The sequence below is a fragment of the Grus americana genome, chromosome 23 (assembly GCF_028858705.1).
Source record: "Grus americana isolate bGruAme1 chromosome 23, bGruAme1.mat, whole genome shotgun sequence".
Taxonomy (NCBI): domain Eukaryota; kingdom Metazoa; phylum Chordata; class Aves; order Gruiformes; family Gruidae; genus Grus; species Grus americana.
The window spans coordinates 7,362,512-7,383,261 of record NC_072874.1 but is presented as its reverse complement, the minus strand read 5'-3'; the positions used below and the strand labels follow the sequence as shown (position 1 = coordinate 7,383,261).

The window sequence follows — 20,750 nt, the reverse complement described above, 5'->3', positions numbered from 1 at the left end:
CAGCCCACCCACTGCCTTCTGCTGTGCCCAGCCGTTCGCCACCTGAAAGCAGAGCATTGGTGGAAGGGCCGTGCCTGTGCCGTGGCCCGTGGTGGCTGTGGGTGGCTGTGGCTGAGTGGTGGGGACAGGCTGGTAGCCAGCGCTGCCTGTCACGCAGAGAGCCGTGTCCGTGCCTCTGCTCCCTGAAGGTGCCTTGTGGGTCTGCCTGGCGTTGGAGAGCCCAGTGAGTGGGCAGGGTGGGAGGAGAGGCATGGCTGGGGGACATGGCACCCACCCTGTGTCCCACCCCATCCCTGCACGAAGGGCTGGGGACTGTGGCTGGGCTTGTGGGAAGTCGGTATTCCCGAGGGGAGAAAAGCCAGGGGAGGTTGGAGAGTGTCTGGGTCGACTGGTAATTCCCTTTCCTGGTTGCCTTTGTGTAACTGGTCTTGGCAAGAGGCAGTAAGCTCCAGGAGGGCACTGGTGAGGCATATTGAGCATCCCACTTTGTGCTAGTCCTGGGGCTGTTTTCCTTCAGGCCGTGCCCTTCATACTGTGAGCCCATCCTGGGATGAACACAATGAGCAGAAAGTGTCCTGGGAGCTGGCATTGCCCCCCTCACTCTATAAACAGCTTTGCTCCATCCCATCCCAAGTGGCAAATCCCTCTGCCCTGACGCCAGTCTCTGAGAGACCAGAAGCCCCAGTAAACCCTGCCACAGCAGGGATCAGCACTGGGTCCCAGGGCAGGGGAGGTCAGGAGCCTCGCTGGCCACGAGCACCCCGGGACGGTGGCAGCCCCACGTGCTTTCTCCACCAGTGGATCACGAGCCTGGAAAGTCCCTTGCTGATGCAGCAGTCCTCAGCCCTGCCCGGGCCAGCTGCGGGAGCCCCAGCCCAGGCGCTGAGGCGGGGGGGGATTGTATTTGGATGAAATTGGAGCCTGCGGCGCTGCGGTCGCCAAGATTTCCCCACGGATCCTGTGCTCTGCCCTGTGCGCGGGGGCCAGGGAGGTGAGCGCAGGCAGGAGCTGTTGGCTGGGGGTTTTTGGGGGAAGCCACGGCCCTGGTGGCACCAAGACCCTCTCCTGCATGACCCCCGCTTTGGGTGCACCACCGGGGGCAGGGGCTGGCTCGCTGTGCCCTCGCCGGTGCTGCCTGCACCGAGGGGATCCAGCAACCCTGTCCTGCTGTGTCCCCAAGGTAGGGGGATGTCCCAAGGGTGCTCCCCCTTTCCAAACCCGCTGGTGGGGCTGTGCTCACAGCACCAGCCCTGCAGAGTGCAAGCGCACCAGTGCAACCCTGCGTGTGCGAGCGAGCGTGTCGGTGTGGGGTGACACCAGGAGTCCGTGGGCTGCCCGGTGCCTTGCTCAGCCGCGGGGGCAGGACTCGCGGGCAGGGCTGTGCAGGAAGCCCAGCGACCCGAAAAGAGCTCAGCGGGTGCCTGGAGGCTGCAGGGTGCCAGTGGTGCCTGTGCACCCTGTAGGTGGGGAGCGTCGGGGCGCGGGAGCCTCCCGCCCCGGAGGGTTTTACCCTGCCCTGCAATAAATGGCACAAGTCCCCATACTCGCTGGGGCACAGGGGGGCTTGCAAGCCCACCTGCCTCAGCTGGGCAGCTGACGTGCATGGGGGAGGCCTCCCCTCCTCCTGCTCCCTGCGCTGTGAGTAAGCGCAGGCTGGCGAGACCCCAGCACGAGGAGCTGCGGGGGTGGCGGGGGGGGCCCATAATTAGCAGGTGCAAAGCAAGCTGCTGCCGGTCGGGTCAGCTGAGTCACCGCACAGCCGGCGTGCGTGCCGGGGCGTGTGCCTGTGCACGCAGGCGTGGGCGATGTGGGGCACGGGGGGTGGGTGCTGGGGATGGGGGGCTGTAGGATGGGGTGCAGGGAGGAATATGTGGGCATTGTGGGGAAGGGTGGGCCGTGGCTGAAGGTGCACATGTGCGGGGTGAGTGCATGCTGTACACCTGCATGTGTGACCAGGAGGGGTGTGTGACACCCTGCTGCAGGCTGCTGACATCCTGAGCAGCACTGTGCGACCGACCTGGCTCTGGCTCTGGCTCTGGCTCAGGCTCCTCCAGCCCTGGGCCGATCACTGCTTTTTCAGTGCCCCCCAGGAGAATGGAGCTTTTTCCATCTCCCTTCCAAGAGCATGTTTGCTTTTGGGTCCTGTTCAGCACCAAATGGGGGCTGGGAGCCCCTGGGGAGCTCAATGGCTTCCCCCATGGGGCACTGCTATGGGTGCTCCTTGGGGCTAAGGCAGAGCAGGGATGGACCCCCCCATCCCTCTTCTCCTCCAGGACCCTGTCCCGCTCACAAGCCACCCCCAGTCATGAGCCCCTCATCCCACATACTGTGCTAGTGACCCCTAAGAGCGTCCCCCTCAGGGAGACCCGCAGGGCACTCTGGGGTGCCATCACCCCCCTGCCATCTCCGGGGGTCCTGCAAGCTGTGAGCAGGCGGCAGGACATGATGTCTGGGGGGGTGCTGGGCTGGCCCTGGGGCACAGGCGGGGGCTCTGCGGCATGGCAGATGGCAGATGGCCGTGGCAGACCTGACTCCTGGAGCAATGGCTGTGGAGCAGCTCTGACAGCAACTCCCTCTGCTGCAGCCCCCTCTGTGCCTCAGTTTCCCTTGGCTGCAGGCAGCCCTGGGCTGTGTGGGTGAGGGCAGTGTCCATCCTTCCTGCAGCCGACAGGGCGCTGCAGGAGCAACCCCGGGGCCCTGCTGTGACCTTGCTCCGATTGCGTGACTTTGGCTCACCGAGTGTATGCTGGGGAGGGCTTCAAGATGTGATGAGCGTGTCACGCGGGATGCTCGGGGCAAGGGGGCTCCGGTTGGCCCCCCCGGTGTCTCGCCATCTCTCCCAACAGGGTCTGTGTGTGGCAGGGACCCTGCGGTGCAGCCCCAGGCACAGACGGAGACTTTTCAGCTGCCTGAGCGACATTAAAGGCATGGCAGGCTTGGCCCTGCTGGGAGCTCCCATTCCTACGCGTCTCGCCCCGGGGTCCACAGCTGAGCCTCCCTGCCTGCGTGGGATGAGCAGGCAGCAATTTGCCTGCTGTTGTCACCAGTGCCCGCCTGCTCCGCAGGACCTGGGGAACAGGGATGCTTTCCAGGGGCAGTTTCAGGGGTGCCTGATGTCCCTCAGGTCCCTGCGGCACAGGGTGCCAGATTTGGTGGCATCTCGGCTGTGCCGGCATCTCCGGGTTGCCTTTCCCTTGGAGGGGACGTGGTGCACGGATCTGGACCCGGTGCCTTTGGGCTTGCCTGGGCCAGGAGGGACATCGGGGTGAGGCCGTTTCCCACTGTGCTTCTGACCATGCAGGGACATGGTGACAGCCATGACAGCAGCTCATACCACTGCCTCCCCATCCCCATCCTTGTGGGGTGCTGGCTCCTGGCATGGTGTGTTTGCCCCTGCCAGGTGGGTGACCACGGGGGTCTCTGCATCCCGCAGTGGCCAGTTCCTGCCTGTTCCAGTGACACGGGGTTTTGTGCCGTCCGTGTCCCATGTACACACAAAAAAAATGAAGTTGGAAGTGGAAAAAAGGGATTTGCGTGGGTTTTGGAGGGTTTCTGTGCTGCAGCATGGGCTGGCGTGGGATGCTCTGGCTGAAAGGGCTGGTGCGGGGCCAGCTGGCACCGGTGGAAGGGACAGGGCTGGACCCAGCCCCAGCCAGCCCGGATGATGCTGGGGAACACGCCATCTCACAAGGCTGAACTAGGTGGGGTGGCTGGATCCGGCCCATGGCGGGCGTTGCTGTGGGCTGGGGTGTGGAGCAGTGTCCTGCGAGGGGACAGCCGTGTGGGGACAGCAGGGACAATGCGGGAGCCTGCCAGGACGGACAGGGGTGCCAGGGGCTTGACCAGAGCAGGTGGGCCTGACACTGCTGTTGGCTGGAAACTGCTCATTATTTCACAGACATTTTTAAAATAGTGCTTCTTGCAACATTTCTGTGCTGTACAGCAGGTCCCTGTGGCGAATATTTTCTCCTCTCACTCAAAGGCATTGCATCACTAAACCCTCCCCTGCCCCACCTTTGGGGCCTAAAACCTGCAAACTAGTACAAATACTTGTTTTCTCGAACAACTGGGATTTTTTTATCGAAATAAAACTGTTCCATGAAACATCTTTTGGCCAAGAGTGTTTGGTGGCAGGGATGCCCCCGCTGTCCTGGTCCCCAGCCACCTTGGGGCTGAGAGCCCCAGTGCTCCCAAGCCTCTGCCAGCTGAACTCTCCAGCTGCGCTTGCTGGTGGCAGGATGAAATCTCTGCAGGTGTTTCGGAAGAAAAAGGCACCTTTTTGTGCATGGCGAAATGAGCACCTTATCTCCACGGGCTGCCCTGAGATGCATCTCCATGCATGTGCCCAGGGTCTGCTGCCTTTGCCAGGGAGTTTGCAGGGCGCGGGGAGCCCTTCCCTGCTCTAGCAGCCAGCACAACCTGCTGGGGTCCTGGATGGACACCTGGGACACAGCATAACAGAAAGGCTTTGGCTTTGCTCCTTGGGCTTCTCGAAAGACCTGTGGCCAGAGCTGGAGGTCACAGCGCAGAGGGACTCACTGCTCCTCCGAGCATCCCCGCAGGGCTGGTCCCCAGTGATGGCATGGGGCCACAGGGCAGGCAGGGAAGACCTGGAGCAGAGAGAGTCCTCGGGGAACATGTGTGCCCCCATGCATGGCCCCGTGCCCAGCTTGCCGTGCTTTTTTGGGTACGGTCCAGCTCTGACGTAGATCACAGGCTGAAAAGCCAGGGCAGCCTTGACCGAACAGATTGGGGGGGAGGAAGAGGCTGGATGCAAAACCCAGCGGGGTTTGGGGTTTCTGCTGCTGCTGCTCAGGTCAGCGGGTGCTGCACGTGGTCGGTGCGTTCAGGCAGGACAGTGGTAGGACGGTGACACATGGCTGGGACCGGCGTCTGTCCCAGGTAGCCAAGTGATCCAGAGACGGGGTTGTCTCCCACGGGTGCCCGAGCATCACTGTGCAAAGTGGGATAGTGCAGGCTGAGCCCCACTGCTTCCCTCGTCTTCCTCCTGCGCGCTGCAGGCGATGAAGAGGAGGCGGGTGGTTTTGTCTCCTGGGAACAGCCGACTCCTCTGCCTGATGGGGTTTGGACCCCCCCCCCCCCCACGAGGGCTCAGCATCCTGCTTGGGGTGCCTTGTGCGTCCCTTGAGGGTGCCGGGTCTCCCCGGGGTGTCTCAGCGTGGTTTTATCTGCCTTCCCTTGCCTCCGGAGCAGCTCTTATTTGCTCTGGGTGTACTCAGCGTGGGTACAGGCAATGCTGCCTGCAGGTGCCAGGGCACATGTTGTCCCCAGCCAGCCACAGCCCTGGTGCTGGGCAGCGGGGGGGGGACAGCCAGCAGGGAGTTAAAATGGTACCCGAGGAAAAGGGAGTGTGGCTGCTTTAATTATTTGGCTGCGGTGAGAACTTGGTGTGGAGGAAATTGAACCCAGGGGAAAAAATACTGTAATTTCATGCAAAAATTACATGGCAGCTCCGAGTGATTTACTGCAGCTATTTTGGTGGCCAGCTCTGGGGTGTAATTAGAGTATTACTGGATAAGTGGCTGATGGTGGAGAGGGTCTTTCCAAGGCATCTCACCTGGTCTCGTGTGTTGGAGAGGGGTCCAGGCAGGCTGGGACCATGCTGCTGGGAGGGGGCGTGCTTTGTCCCCAAAGGCAGGGAGGCTTGATGTCTCTCACCTGGATGTAGGTACCTTGCAGAGCATCCCTGGCCGTGCTGGCACCTTGGGGACCCTTGCCAGCACCCTGGGGACCCTTGAGGGAGGCTGTAGGTCTTATCCAGCTCTGGAGCGGCTTGTGTGGGGGGATGGCACAGCCGTGGGTCTCTTGGGGAAGGGGTTGTGCAGGCTCAGCCTCACCAGACGGCTGTGCTGGGGGGATTTCTCAGCACACGGCTTGGTGCCACGGCATTTTCTGGGGAGCTGGGAGAGGACGTGGTTTCCAGCCATGAGCGTTGGCATGCCGCTGTCTGGGATGCTGGAGCTGGCTGGGTGCTGTGCTGGACCGGGAGGGTGGGTGCTGCCCGGGGTCTTGTAGGGTGCTGCAAAGGGGCAGAGTCCAATCCCGTGCTCGTCCCGTGCGCAGCAATGTCTGCTGCTGCTCAGGTCAGTCCCCCAGCCCGTCCTCAGCATCCCCATGGGGCTGGGTGTGAGCAGGGCGAGCAGCGGGGTTTGGCACAGGTCCCTGGAGCAGTGCTGTGCCCGGCAGCACCGTGAGGTCCCCCTGCCATCTGGCCGGGGCACGTGGCCCGGCAGCCTCTGGCTCTGCTGCAGCCTGAAGGCAAGTGGGTGACCGTGCCAGGACCAGCCGGTTCGGAGATGGGCGACACACGGGCACAGCTTGTCTGGTTCCTAACCCCCCCTTCCCTCCTTTGGCAGTGCATTGCAGGGCAGGGATACGGGCCGTGTGCGGGGCTGGAGGCAGGCAGGGCAGGCAGGCGGTGGGCAGAGGCCATGGGCTCAGCTGCCTGCTCTGCTCGCAGTGTGCGGGGAGATGTCCCTTGCTGGGCTCAGCCCTGGGCTACACACCCCAAAAGTGCAGCCCATGCCTTTAGTAAGGGGGGCTGTGAGGACAGTGACACTGTCGGGGCAGGCCACCGCCTGCTGAGCCCCTGGTCTCCCACAGGAGGGTCCCTGAGCTCCCCAGCCCTGCCTGCTCCCTGCCTGCTCCCTGCCTGCTTCCCCAGGAGGCGAGCGCCTGCTCGTTATCTGCAACTGCCCTGGTGTGATCTAATGAGCCCTTTGGGGAGCACGTGGGGTGGGACAGGTGGTGCTGGGGCGATTCACGGAGACGGCGGTTCTGCCGGGGAAGCAGAGGGATTACTGTGTTCCACATCGCACCCAGGGCTCCTCCTCTGCCCCCGCGGCCCCGCTGGTCCCCCCGGCAAAGCCTGGTGGTGCCAAGGATTGATGGTATTGGCTGGGAAGGCAGCAGGGTCTTCTCAGGGTGATGGTTGGGGCTGCCTGGCAGGATAGGGCTTGGGACAGACACCATGGGGTGAAGGGACTTCTCCTGTGCCAGCCACACCAGGGACCGGCTCTTCCGGCCCCTCCTGTCCTGAACCAGCTTGGGAAGGGCTGTGCCTGGAGGACGAGGAGGTGTCAAGCAGAGCCCCAGCAAAGTCACGGCAGGTTTGGGGGCTGTGCTGGCCCATCAGCAGAAGTCCAAGGCTTTGGCCAAGGGAGGAGCAAGTTGAGTGGGGAGTGTTTTTGAGCAGGCTGTGGGAGCTGCATTCACCATCCAGGTGTCCCTCCAGCTCTGAAATCACCCGATGCCAGTCCTGATGTTGTCCCCGTACATCCATCCCCTTTGCCCCAGGCTGTGGTGGCCCATCCCATGAGCCACCTCACTGGGACCCGGTGGCTGAGCTGGCGTGAGCCCCACTGGCCATAGTGGGAAGATGCTGGTGCTGTGCCTGTCCCCTGGACAGCAGGGAGAGGCTGTCCCACAGGGGATGGGTGCTGCGGGTGCTCCCGGGCTCTCAGCAAAGTGCCTGGGGGTGGAGACAAGGCAGGACCCAGCGGGGCAGGGAGGATGCTCCTGGTTTTGAAGGGGACATGGAGTGATGGCAGCTGGCTAAAATAAACTGGCTGCCATGGCAACAGCAACACTCCCATTGCAGAGCTTGGTAGCAACCAGCTGTTTGGCAGCAGCGGTAACCAGGGCCGGGAGAGGGATGCTCGGCCATGCCTGCCACCTCTGCTTTGGTGGCACCCCTGCCACCACGGGGATGCTTCCAGCCTGGGCATAAGAAGTCTCGTGATGTGGCCGATCTGTCCTCCGCCAGCTCCATCCTGGCTGGGGGGGTGTGCAGGGGGTCTCACCCCATTTTGCAGCCCTGGCGTGCAGAAAGGGCTGAGCCAAGCACCCACCCGTGGCTTGGCACCCACCTGGGTCTCTCTGGCTTGCCCCCGCGCTGAGCCAGAGTGCGTGGAGGCTGCAGAGCGCAGGTGCCTGGGTGAGCATCCCCAGCCGAGGGCTGTGGAGCAAGTGCTGGGCATGGGGGGCTGCCCGGGGCGGGGGGCATGGGGGAGCGGTATGTGGTTTGATTTGCGTCAGTCACTTCTCCAGTGGGCTTGGGAATCTCTTGCAGAGCTCGTGGTCAGGAGGGGGAGGGAGGCACCGAGCCAACTGCGAAACACAAACTCAGCTGCCAAGTCCACAGGGGCAGTGTGTGTGTGGGGGGGTGCTGTGCCAGGATGTGCAGCCTGGGCTGCTCCCGGGGGGGCTGCACCGGGGGTCAGACCTGCTGTGAGCCATAAGGGGTATTGCAGAGGTGGGCCAGGACCGGCACGGGGCCAGGCAGGGGATGGGCTTCGCCTTGGGGACCCATCCAGCCACCACAGCACCTGTCTGTCCTGAAACCTAGCCCGGAGCCCAGGCAGCCCCAGCCAGGCTTGAGGGGCGGCTGGTAAGTCCTGGCAGCGGGTTAGAGTCACGGGGGGCGGTTTCCACCTGGACCTTCTCCTTCAGGAGAGGTTGGTCTGGGGCACGCCATCACCCAGCCCCAGGGAACGGCAGAGGGATGTGGGCAGGGCGCCGAGCGAGCATCTGGCACAGCCTGGCTCCACAGAGCGGGTTCCCAGCTCCACTCCTACACTGCAGAGCACGGGGCTTGCCTGCAGCCAACCTTTGCCCCACCGCATCGTGGATCTGTGGGGCAGGGCAAGAGTGGACCCCTCCTGCCCGGTCCCTGCCAGGCTCTGCCCCTGCGGAGGGGTGGCACAGAGAGGGGCCGTGGGGGGGCTGTGAAGGGAGGGATCTGCAGCACGGGGTCCCCTGTAAGCCCCAGCGCCCGCCTCGGGAGTGATTAGCGGCTCCTAATGAGATGCCGGCTGGGCTTTGAGCTTGCCGTGATGCATGGGGAGGCGGGAGATGCTCTGGCCCGGCCATGCTGAACAGCCTTCAGGCTCCTCGCGTGTCAGCCACCTGCGACGGAGGGCCCGGGATGGACGCGGCCCGTCACGCCTCTAATGGGCATTTGGTTCAATTAACAGCACGTCAGACCGGCTCTGCTCAGGCGATGCACTGACCCGAATACGCTCGCCTTCACTCGGCAGCCGCCGGCGAGACCCCCGCGGCAGGGAGGCGGGCGGCCTCCCTCTGCCCCTGCCGTGCCCTTTCTGGGGGCACCAGGCAGCCCGTGCGGACCCTCCTGCCCAGCTCCAATAGCGATGCCCTGGGGAAGGACGTGCTGGGGGGGGGGGGGCGACAGCCCTGGCTCCCCAAGGGGTTGATGTCAGACAGGACCCGGGTGCCAGCTGGGAGGCAGCGAGCTGGCTGCTGGGTGCCCGAGACAGTGCGAGGGGCTGGGGGGGCTTATGGGGCACTGAGGGGGGCTGGCTGTAGGGTGCCATAGGGCACAGCAGAGCTGATGCAGTGCAGCGGGTTTGCTATGAGATGCTATAGGGCACTGCGGAGATGCAGCTCTGGGACACTATGGGGAACAGCGTGGGGTGCTGTGGGGCGTTGCAGAGAGATGGTTTTGGGCAATGCAGAGGGCTGGGCAGGGGGGTGGTGGTGGTGCTATGGGGCTGTAACATTCCTGTGTGCTATGGGGCAGTGCAGAGCACAGGCTGCGGTTTTGGAGCAGAGGAGATCCCCTGCACGTGGCAGCTGCTCTAAACTGCCTCACCAACCCCTGTGCTGGGGGCTGCTCCATTCCAGCAAGCCGGTGTGTGCCGCCCGAGCCCTGGGGGCAGCGAGGAGATGGGGAGATCACGGTGGGCTGCTCACAACAGAGAGGCTGGCGGGTATTCACAGCCCTCCTGAGCTCGGCGTGCAGCCGGTGCCAGCCTGCGTCCCATCCTTGGGGAGCTGGAGGAACCTCGTCACGCATTAGGCTGGATTTACAGCTGCCTGGCTGCCCTTGCCCCAGCTCTCTCCTCCGTGCCGCTTCCCCCACCTGGAGCTGGTGCTGGGTTCACCCACCCATGCACAGAGGGCTGCCACAGGGTGGGCTGATGTGCCAGCAGCCACTGGAGGTGATGGGGGTCTCGTCCCGCTCCCTGCCTCAGGCACGGCGCGGGGGGTCCGGCTGCTGTCAGCACAGGGCGTCCGTCCTGGTCACGAGCATCTGGGGTGCTTGGCATGCCTCTGGCACGTGGGGCATGCTGCCGCGGCGTGCCAGCTGCCATCTGCTCTCCAGGCGTGGGCCGTGCTCAGGATGCGGCGCGTTGGTGCCAGGGCTGGTGGGCTGCGTGAAGCCACCAGCCGCATTGGGCAGGATGGTGACGCCAATGGTGGGGAGTAGGGCTGGCCATCCCCAGGGGATGGTGCCAGGAGGCCACGGTGATGGCCATCCTGCACTTAGGTGCTGGTGCACACGGGCAGCACCTTTCTTGAGTGAATATGATGTCTTTGGGGGTGTCACCGGTGACTGTCCCATGCCATCACCACCCCTGGATGGCATTGCCCTGGATGGGGCACCACCGGGGCTGTGGACAGTCTCTGCCCACTGGAATTTTTACTCCAGTGCTGGCAACTTTTATGTTCGAGAAGTAAATAAGCATCAATTAACCCCCAGAGCCATCCTCATGCTGCCAGAGAGCAGCCGGCAGAGCGCTTGTTAGTGACCCTGTCGCTGCTTCCTCCTGTTAACCAGCATGTGAACCTCTGCCAGGTAACGGGCTCATTAGCTGTATGGACCAGCAGCACAGACAGATGTACAGACCCTGGCCAAGGGGCTGGGGCTCGCTGGGAGCGCGCGGGGGCTCTGCGAGCACGACCGGGCTGTGCTGCCATCGGGAGGGGTGGGATGCATGGGGAGGAGGCTGGGGCTTTGTGGTTTTGTGGTTTTGCTCAGAAAAAACCCCCAGGTGGCATGGGGACAGCAGGGAGGGGTGGCAGCCCAGGGACAGGGACAAGGACAGCAGCCGGGTGCAGGGGATGTGGCAGGGACAGGGGCAGGTCAGCAGGGTCCCTTCAGTTGCTCTCCCCAGCTCTGGCCCAGACCAGGACTTACACAGTTCTGATCTCACTTGAATTGCACTTGTTTCCCCCACCCTGTGCTCTCCTTGGAGCATGCAGGAGGATGTCCAGCCCCCCTTTGCACCCCAAGACCCGTGGGCACCTCAAGGCTGGAGGAGCAACCCCTGGGACATGCTGCTGGGGTGCTGCTGGTGGTGGGGATTGGCGAGGTGCTCGGGATCCTGCAAAGGGCACGTTTGTGCCTGGGATCGGTGCCCATCGTGGGGGTCCCCCAGCACCCCGCTGCCATGTCAGGCACAGCCTCGCCAGACAGCGTCTGTCTGGTCAAAAGGACACCGGGGAAACGCTCCCAACGCAGCAGCAGCAGCAGCAGCAGCAGCATCACTGCTGCCAGATGCAAATTGATAGTCAAGTCACTCATCCAAACAATGGGGTCCGGCTAATCCTTTTACAATGGGACTAATTGCTAATCAGACCGATTTCACACTGGCTGTTCCCCTGACAATGAGGCTCCGTGGAGAAGGGCTCCTGGGGGGGGCAAGAAGGCTCCGTGGGTGCCCACGGCTCCCCAGCCCCCCATCCTCGTTCCAGGCCCTGCAGCAGGGCCAGTCCCCGGCAAACAGGCACCAGGATGGCACCAGGGTCTTCCATCTTGGCAAAGCCTCCAGCAGCTGGTGGCCAGGGGCTGGCATGGTCTCCAGCCTCATCCTCCCTGGTGTCAGCCAGGGCTGAGCAGGGCTTGGGTCCATCTGCAACACCTGGCAGCCCTGGTGCCACCTACAGCCATTGCCTCTGCTACCCAGAGCATCTCGTGCCCCTCCACAGAGTTACAGGGGTGAGGGCTCCTTCCCCTGCGCCGTTTGGGTACCACGGGCTGTGGTGCTGCGTCGGGCCAGGATGCTGGGAGGGTTTCTCTGCTTTGGTGAGGAACCTGAGCTGTTGGGGTGGGGCAGGCAGCGAGGGGGTGCCATGGGGGCAGACGGGGACAAGGAGGGAAACACAACAAGGGTGCAGGGCATGGCCAGCCCTGCAAAGGTGCGGGTTGCTGCGAGAAGCGGTGCAGGGCTTCATGTCGCAGTGCAGAGAGGAGCAGAGCAGTGTTGGAGGCATCGTGGGAGCCCCGGGACTGGCACCAGCCTTTGCCTGCTCCCTCTGCACCCTGCCAAAATCTGCCAGACCCTGGTGCACACCCCTGCCAAGGCAGCTGCTGTCAGGGAGGTTTTGTCAGCCCCGATGTGCCCTGCACATCGCCGCACTGCCAGGGGCTGAGCCCCACGCTTGGGGCCATGCGATCATGTGCTGCTCCCTGCCAGCCCGGGGCTGGGTGCTGTGGGACGCCGGGTGCTCAGGGGGCTGCCGGGGGCTGCCGGGGCGGTGGCAGGTGAAGCAGGTCCCTGCCTGCGTGGTGTTAATAAGCTCCTGGCCCGCCCCTGTGCAGCCCACTGCCCTGCGCTGTGCACCCTGAGCCATGGCCAGCCGAGCACGTCGGGGTGCTAATGAGGAGAGAGCCGGGTTCGTCGTGCCTTGCACTTAATTGATGCTGTCTTTTGGCTCTTAATGAAGATCCGCTGCAGAAGAGGCAGCAGCCTTCCATTCCCTCCTCTCGCTCGGGCAGCCAGACCCGCCAGCCTCCCCCGGGCAGCCAGGTCCCCTGCTCAGTGCCAGCCTGGCCCTGGGTTCATGGTGGTGCTGGGTGCCTGGGTGCCCTGCGCTGGAGCTGCAGAGAGGGAGGCAGTAGCAGAGGAGGAGATTAGCACTGCACTGAATGTGACCCCTGTCCAGCCGTGGCTTTCCCAAAGCCCCCAAACACTGGCAGCTCAGTCCCAGCCATGGAGGGCTGTGGCATCTCCTGCCTCCTGGGCTGAGCAGACCTGGGGAGCGCTGGCAGCGAGGAAGCAGGGGGTCTCCAATCCTATGAGGGGCCCAGCAGCAGCTGGGCATCACCCCAGCAAGCCCTGCTTGAGCATCCCCAGTCCCCCAGGTGATGTGTGTGGGTGCCACGGGGCTGAGCTGGCTGGTGGCTCTGGCTCTGCAATTGCGGTGACAGCCATGTGCTCTGCTTCTGTCCCCCGCTGCTTGCACCATGGCTTGGTCACCCGCAAGGGGAGCTTGGGTCATCCTGGGGCTCAAGGAGGGGTGTTTGGGGGGGTCAGGGAGAGCTCTCCCTGCCAGGCAGGCTGTCCCAGGGCTCCGCGTGCTTCAGCTGAAGGCAATGAGCGTCAACACTGGCAGCCACCACTGCGGAGGGCAGCACGTGTCATAACCTGTTCCCTGAGCTGTGCCTGCCACGGCCTGCCCCCTCCCCAGCTGTGCACGGGGCCGTGCAGGAAGGGGTTAACAGCTAGCCCATACCTGCAGTTGCATTTTAAAGATGTGAAATTAAAGCCCGTAATTTATTCTCCCCACACACGAAGGAGCAATTAGTTCTAAACACGGCTTAATCAGTCAGCGCGAGATTGATTTCTGTAGACTTGGATTTGGTGGCTGCTGGCGAGGAGCCAGCCTGGGAGCAATCTCCAAATAAATGAAGTGCAGAGAAGTAAGCCATTACATAATATGATAGATGAGGCTGGAGCTCACTCTCCTCTTCATTAGTATTCCGCTGTACGCCAGCAACGGCACCAAACTTTCTCCCCGGCACCTTGGCTTCTTCCCTCTCCTCACCCCTCTGCCCCTCCTGCAGCTCGGCAGGGGCAGGGGGAGCTGCCCGCCTCCCTTCGGCAGCCCCTGCCCGGCCCTGAGCCCGCGGGCAGTGCTGGAGCAAGGGTCTCCACACCACGGACTGATGCCTCTCCGGGATGTTCTTCCCTGCATGTTGCCTTTCCCCTCTGGACCCTCGGGAAACCGAGGTGCAGGGAGCTGAAGTGGCGTCCCATGAGCTGCAGCAGATCAGCAGCAAGAGGAGGATGTCCTTGTCCCCTCTTCTCTCCTGGCCAGAGCTTTGAAGGCATCTTCCTAGGGTCACCCCAGCCTGTCACCCCACAGGGCAGTGGCAGCTGCGCATGCTCGCACTGGGACGTGGCCCCTGGTGCAACCTCCCTGCCTCCTCCTGCCTTCTGCAAGGGCAGCCCTGCTCCAGCCAGTGAGCTGCTCAGAGCTGCAGCAGCAGGAGCAAGAGCAAGAGGAGCGGGGTATTGCTCTCAGTAAGAAAAGCCCCTTGAGGTGCTGGATGTGGATGCGGGGAGCCAGAAGTATCTGGGGAGAAAGCAGTCCCCAACCAGCCCTTGTGTGGGCAATGGGGGCTGTAGCTGGCTTTGCAAACCCCCCGTGCTGTGGTGCCCGAGCCTCTCGGGCAGGGTGCATGCCTTCTGTCCTTGCCACCGGACCCAGCCTGCAGACGGGCAGAGAACCTCACAGGAGGTGACAGGCATTTTGGGGTCAAGATCTCACTTACATGGTGCTGACAGGTCGCTTTGGGCTGTGGCGGTGCAGACGCACACGGCGCGATGCATGCTTCTCCCTGCCCAGTGATGAGGGAGGAGGGGAGCTCACTGCAAACTGATGTCGGGCAGGGAAAGTGGTTTGGAGCCAGCTCCAGAGGGCTGGTGCCCAGTGGTGTGTGGGCAAAGGGGGTCCCTGTGCCTGTGGAGCTGGTGGGGTGCCCAGTGGTGGGGAGGGGGAGGCTGGGACCTCTGCAGAGGTGTGCATGGGCAAGGCTGTGCTGTGAGCATCCCGGTGGGCTCCGCTGGGCACGTGCGTGGCCAAGGCTGGGAGGAATGGAGAAGACCAGGATCTGTGCATGGTCCTGACTGTGCCCCTGCTTTTGTTGCCTCCTCACCTTGTCCCTCCCCAGGCTCCTGCCAGGGAAGAAAAGTCCCCTGAGACCTGGCCCTGCCTGGTGCAGGTCCCTGGGGCACGTGCTAAAGACTCCACTGTCATGACAGTAGTTGCACTAACGATAGACAGCTGATAAATGCAGCAAAGGGCCATGACCCATGGGCATCCAGGGGGTGAAATGTCTGGCAATGCTGTGGGAGAGACCCACCAGCTGAGCCCTCTGAGCCCTGACCCCTCCAGCAGCGTCCCAGGGGATGGAGCCCAGGTCTGCCATGATGCCCCATGTCCCCCCCACCAGCCCTGCGATCATCCCCCCCCGCCCGGGGAGCTGGAGCCACTGCTGACCATCCCCTCTGTCCTTGCTGTCTCTGCAGAACTCCATCCGGCACAACCTCTCCCTGCACACCCGCTTCATCCGTGTGCAGAACGAGGGCACCGGCAAGAGCTCCTGGTGGATGCTGAACCCTGAGGGCGGCAAGACCGGGAAGACGCCTCGCCGGCGGGCGGTCTCAATGGACAACAACAGCAAGTTCCTGCGGATCAAGGGGAAGGCCAGCAAGAAGAAGCAGCTGCAGGTGACGCAGGAGCGCGGGGAGGACAGCCCATCCTCCCAGCAAGCCAAGTGGTCGGAGAGCCCCGCATCCCATGCCAGCGACGAGTACGATGCATGGGCGGACTTCAGGACGCGGGCCAACTCCACGGCCAGCACGCTGAGTGGGCGCCTGTCGCCCATCATGTCCAACCACGAGCCGGATGAGCTGGAGGAGGATGACGGTACCCCTTCCTCTCCGCTGATGTACCCCAGCCCCTCCAGCACCATGTCTCCTTCCCTCAACGCCCGCTGCTCCGTGGAGCTGCCCCGGCTGACCGACCTGACTGGCACCATCAGCCTGAACGAGAGCCTCGGGGAGAGCATGCTGGAGGACCTGCAGGATGGCTACACCATGAGCCCTTCACAGCAGCTCCCCCCGGCCGCCTTGCGGCAGCGGAGCTCCAGTTTCACCTTCAACTCCAAGTGCTCCACCATGGGGGCTGCCACCAACACCTACTGCGGGACTATCTACAGTCAGCCGGCCATGAGCCTCATGCGCCGCCTGCCCATGCAGACCATCCAGGAAAACAAGCAAGCCACCTTCTCGCCCGTCAGCTCCTACAGGAACGCCTCGCTGCAGGACCTGCTCTCCTCCATCTCCTACGCGCACAAGGAGAGCATGGTCCCGGGGGACCTGCCCCTGCCGCAGGCCAGCCCCATGGTGCCGGCCCGTGGCCACAGACACAACCCGCTGCTGTGCGGGAGCGGGGAGCAGGGTTTGTCCTCCTACCCGTCCCACTCGGGCTCTCTCATGAAGAGCAACGCTTTGTACCACCCGTCACCAGCCGGTCACCACCCTGCGGTCAACACCAGTGCCTTAGCTAATCCTGTCAGCCTTATGAGCTTGCCCAGTGACACGTGCAGCATGACAGCCATGCCGCACCACGGGCATCTGCATTCCTATGCTAATAACCAAGGGGCACACATGAGCTTGCTGGATTCGCTGCAGGGCCCCTACCCGGGGGCTGTCCACCCCCCCGTGTTGGGCCAGGACAGGTTCCCAGCAGACCTGGACCTGGACATGTTCAATGGGAGCCTGGAGTGCGACGTGGAGTCGATCATCCTGAATGACTTTATGGACAGCGACGAGATGGACTTCAACTTTGACTCGGCTCTCCCGCCACAGAATGGGCTCAACGTGCCCGTGCTGCCCGGGGGTCCGCAGCCCACGAACCAGAGCTGGGTGCCCGGGTGACGCCCGCCTCATGGGGGGCTCGCCACCGAGAAGCCACGAGGGGAACATTGAGACTAACTTTTTTTTTTCCTTTCTCTTCTGCCTTTGTTTGTTAAGATGGGCTAGAGCCATCGGTCTGAGCTTGAGGTCAAACATGAAACACAAACCGTAGGGTCAAATATTGAGACGGGGTAGGGCCCCCAGCCCCACGCCACACACGTGCCCGATCTGCTGGGTCCTCCCGCAAGCATCCTCCAGAGGACGAAGGGCAGGCGGGTGGGAGAGGCAGCTGGAGCTGGGCGGGTCCAGGGGAAGGAGCAGGAAAGGAAACCCTTTCCAGATGGAAAAGGTCCCCGCTGCGACAGTGCCGGTTTGATTTGTGCTTGGGTTGGGTGACGGAGCCCTGGTGGCTGGTGGCGTGGGAACTCCCTGCATGGGCATCCCTTTCTGGAAAGGAACCCTTTTCTCTGAGCTGCCTTTGGAAATGAGTGCTCTGAGTAGAAGTGTCAGGAGCGGGGACCTTGCCCCGGGGCAAGGGGGGGCTCATCACCCCCTAAATCCTGGTGGAGATCTGAGCTCTGCCAAGCCCACACGCCCAGGCCACCTCTACTGCAGGTCTCCTTGCATGGCTCCAGGCAGGTTTTCTTCCAAGCAGTGAGAAGGGGGGGTTGGTGATGGAGGGAAGGGTGCGCAGTCTGCAGCCCTGAGAACAGCATCACAGTGGCCCACATGCCCACCGGTAGCTGGAGATGCCATGGTCATGTCTACCCATGGGAAAGCTGCGGTACCCTGCCCAGAGCAGGCGTGGTGCACACTCCTGTGCATGGTGCACAGCCCCGCATGGGGTGGTCCTGCTGGGAGTGACGTGCTGCTGGTGTGGGTCCCCCATGCTGGAGACTTGGGCAGCTCACAGGTTCGGGGAGGGGGGGCGTATTTATTTGATTTCATGCACTCTTTTGCCATTGAGTTTTTGCATTGGAAGGAAGAAAGGGTTGAGCTTAGGAAGAGGAGGAGAGAGGCTGTGGGCAATGCTGAGGGTTGGGCCCTATTGCACGTCCCATCTTGGCTTGGCCATGGCTTTGGGTGTTGGATGATGGGGTGGAAGCTTGGGGGCCATGATGTGGGTCATCCTCGAGGGGGGGTTTTGTGTGCATGTGAGGGAGGAATGCGGTGGCCAGGCCTCCCGAGGCAGCGTGGGGTCCACCCTGCCCCAAGCCTGGGTGACCCACGCTGCTTCCCCCATGTGCAGAGCTCAGGGAGATGCCACAGGGCTCACAGCCGGGGCTGTGGGGTTCCTGGGGGTTGCTGGAGTGACTCCAGCCGGCAGCCAGCGTGCCTGTCCTGGGGGGCTCGCTGCCCGTCCCCAGGATGCCAGGAGGGCTGGTCTGGGGGGATGGAAGTACGAGGGGTCAGCCCTGGTGCTCCATGGGATGGGGACCATGATTCACACGTGGTCCGGTTGTGTGTTGGGAGCCCAAATCAGCCCCACAGCTCTGCGGGGCAGGGGTGGGCCAGGGACCCACTGCCATCCTGCACAGCTGGGACGAGGGCTCCCAGCTGCGGGGCCGCTCACCTGTGGTTTTTGGAGTGGGGCAGCCAGGCTGGCTGATGGGCAGCTGGAGCGGCTGGCCTGGAGGAGATGGAGGGGCTGGGAGGAGAGGCTGTGGGAGCTGCTGCTCGGTCCCACGGGGCTCTCTGCACATCCTGTCTTCCTCCCGGGCACCACAAGCTTTCCCTAAACCCCTGCCCCTGGGCTGCAGCAAGGATTAGTCCACTGAACCAGCACGTTTTCCTTTCCCAGCTCTTCCTGTCTCGCTCCAGCACCACCTCCTCTACCGTGGTGCAGGTGCTGGGTCCCACCGAGCCATAGCGGAAGCGTGGCTGCTTGGAGCCAGGGCAGGGTGGGACCCGCGGGTGGGCACGTCCTGCTCCTCTCCTGACCCACGTGTCTGTGCAAAGCATGACAGAGGAGCCCCACGTGCCACCGTTCACCTTCGCCCTGGGCACACGGCGGGCATAGTCTCTAAAGACATTCGTACAGGTTAATTAATTATGTTTACATTATTTGATCATGTACAGAATTTAATATATTCTATTATATATAATCTTTCTTGAATGCTTTTTTAAAAAGGATTATTCTTTGGTCAGGATCATTACCGCATTTGTTTTATACACCACCTCTCGTTTCAGGCATATTTAAATCGTTGGAAACCGATTGCAAATGGCTATTTAATACCTGGCACCCCAGCTCTCCAGGTGGGGTGTGCAGCTAGCGGGGAGAGGCAGGGAGGGCAGCTGGGGCTGCCACGGGAGAAAGGGGGGCTCTGCCCCCAAGGCATGGGAGAAAGGGAAGGGGTCCTGGCTCTTCCAGGCACCCGATCTCCAGGCACACATCCAGCAGCACACCAGCATGCCAGGCAGCGTGGGCCAGCTGGGGCTCACCCCGGCAGCTGGGCATTTGCAGATGGGATGCTCAGGCACAGGGACCCCCCCAAAACCCCTTTGGTTTCACAGATACGGGCTGACCATTGTCGCGGAGGGGAAGCCGCACCAGCAGTAAGAGAAAAGCCCCCCTTTGTCCCACGCCTGCCCCGCTCCCCCCGGCTCGTCTCCCCTTGCCCTGCCGCGTGGTGCCCCTGGGCATCCCCCCCCGGGGCACGTCCCATTGCGAAGCTGTCTTTGTGGTTCGTGACCGTGGGGTTGTCGTGTGTGCGGTGGAGTCGTGTTGGTAAGCGTCGTGTGTACAGTCGTCGTGCGGTGCGAGGGATGGCGGGCAGCGGGAGGCAGGCACAGAGCCCCCCCCAAAGTGGCTGGGACCCCGGCAGGAGCGGAGGTGGCTGGAGGGGAAGGCGAGACGGGCTGGCCCCGCTGCTGCGGAGGGGAGCAGAGCTGAGGGACCAGGGGTGCCGGGACCACGGTGCCCGGTGAGGTGGTGGTGATGGCGCGGGGGTGTCAGGGCTGTGCTTCGTGCCCATGGGACAGGCGGGTCCTGGGGGTGGCTGGCCGTGCACCCGTGGATCCCACCACCCCGCTGCTGGTGCTGCTGCCAGCACGGGGAAGGGGACCCCAGGGCTTTATTTCACTGTCCAGCAGTGGTGGAGGCTCCGGGTTCCCTCTCTGGACACAGGTCCCCGAGCACAGGGCACCTCACGTCCCACCTTGCTCGGCTTCGGCCTCCCCACTCCATCACCCCCTCTCCCTCCCGGCCCCCCCTGCCCCACAGGACAGCCTTTGGGGACAAGGAGCATCCACTGCTCCCAGCCCTGCTCCCGCCCAGCCCCAGCCCTGCCCGGAGCGAGGAGCCGGCGTCGAGGGGACGCCGAAGGTGCCCCACCGATCTGCTTCATACGGCGGTTTTCGGTCCGTCCTTTCCCTCATATTTATAACTGTACAGACTGGGGGGGAGGGTCTCTGACAGGCGTCATCTCTCACCACACATCTATCGTAGGCAATGGTAACTTTCTTGATCGTGCTATTAGAGTTTGTGTATGTGGCTATGTAAAGAACTGTGTATAGTGCATTGTACAGCATATTTTCATGAATAAAATTGTTTTAAATATTACAAGGTGGGGCTGCTGCCTTCAGTGTTTGCGTGTGTCTGGGCTGAGATGGGAGGGACAGCGCTGGGACAGTGAAGCTGGGAAGAGCCACCAAGGAGAAGATGTGACGGTTGGTGAAACTGAGCTTGCACCCAGCATGGGGATGGTTGGGCTGTGGAGGTGTCCATGCAGTCCCACCTGGACACAGACCTCTGGACATCATCCTGGGCAGCCTGTAAACATATATATTGATAGTGCCCAGCTTGTGGAGGTGCTCATGCCCTGCACCTGCTGCCACAAGCCCCCTCACTCTCTGGTGAGGCTCCCTGGGTGCAGCCCCAGCCACTGGTCTGGAAATCCCCCTTTTCAGCAGCTGCTGGAGCTGTTTGGACTGAAACTTCCCCTTCTTGTGGGTGAATTTATCTCCTGCCCTGGAAAAAATTTTCAAAGTGACTGGAGGCTGCAGCTGCTATTTTGTGTGATGATTTAGGGTCCTGGCTCCTTGGGATTTAGGGTCCAGGGTCCTCTGTGGTTCAGGGATGGGTCTCTGCTCTAAGACCTCTCGGTCAGGCCCAAAACCAGGACTTGGCCACCCAAGGGTCTCCCCAGCGCCCATTAAAGCATGCTGGAGAAGCTGAAACCCCTCTGAGGTTCTCCCAGGCACAGAAAGCTGAATATTTCTCTGCTGCCAGGCACTGAATGGGGCGAGGAGACGGGTCCCCTCCGAAACCCCTGTGCC

General features: G+C 62.7%; 1 protein-coding gene across 1 annotated transcript in view; it reads left to right on the top strand.

The window, feature by feature from the left end:
- FOXO6 (forkhead box O6) overlaps positions 1 to 20,004 on the top strand; it is a 38,967-nt gene extending 18,963 nt beyond the window's left edge. The window contains exon 2 of the mRNA XM_054802707.1: positions 15,081 to 20,004. Within this exon, the coding sequence (XP_054658682.1) occupies positions 15,081 to 16,493 (1,413 nt within the window). The 3' untranslated portion in view covers positions 16,494 to 20,004. The remainder of the gene's footprint in view (positions 1 to 15,080) is intronic.
- The last annotated feature ends 746 nt before the right edge of the window (positions 20,005 to 20,750 follow it).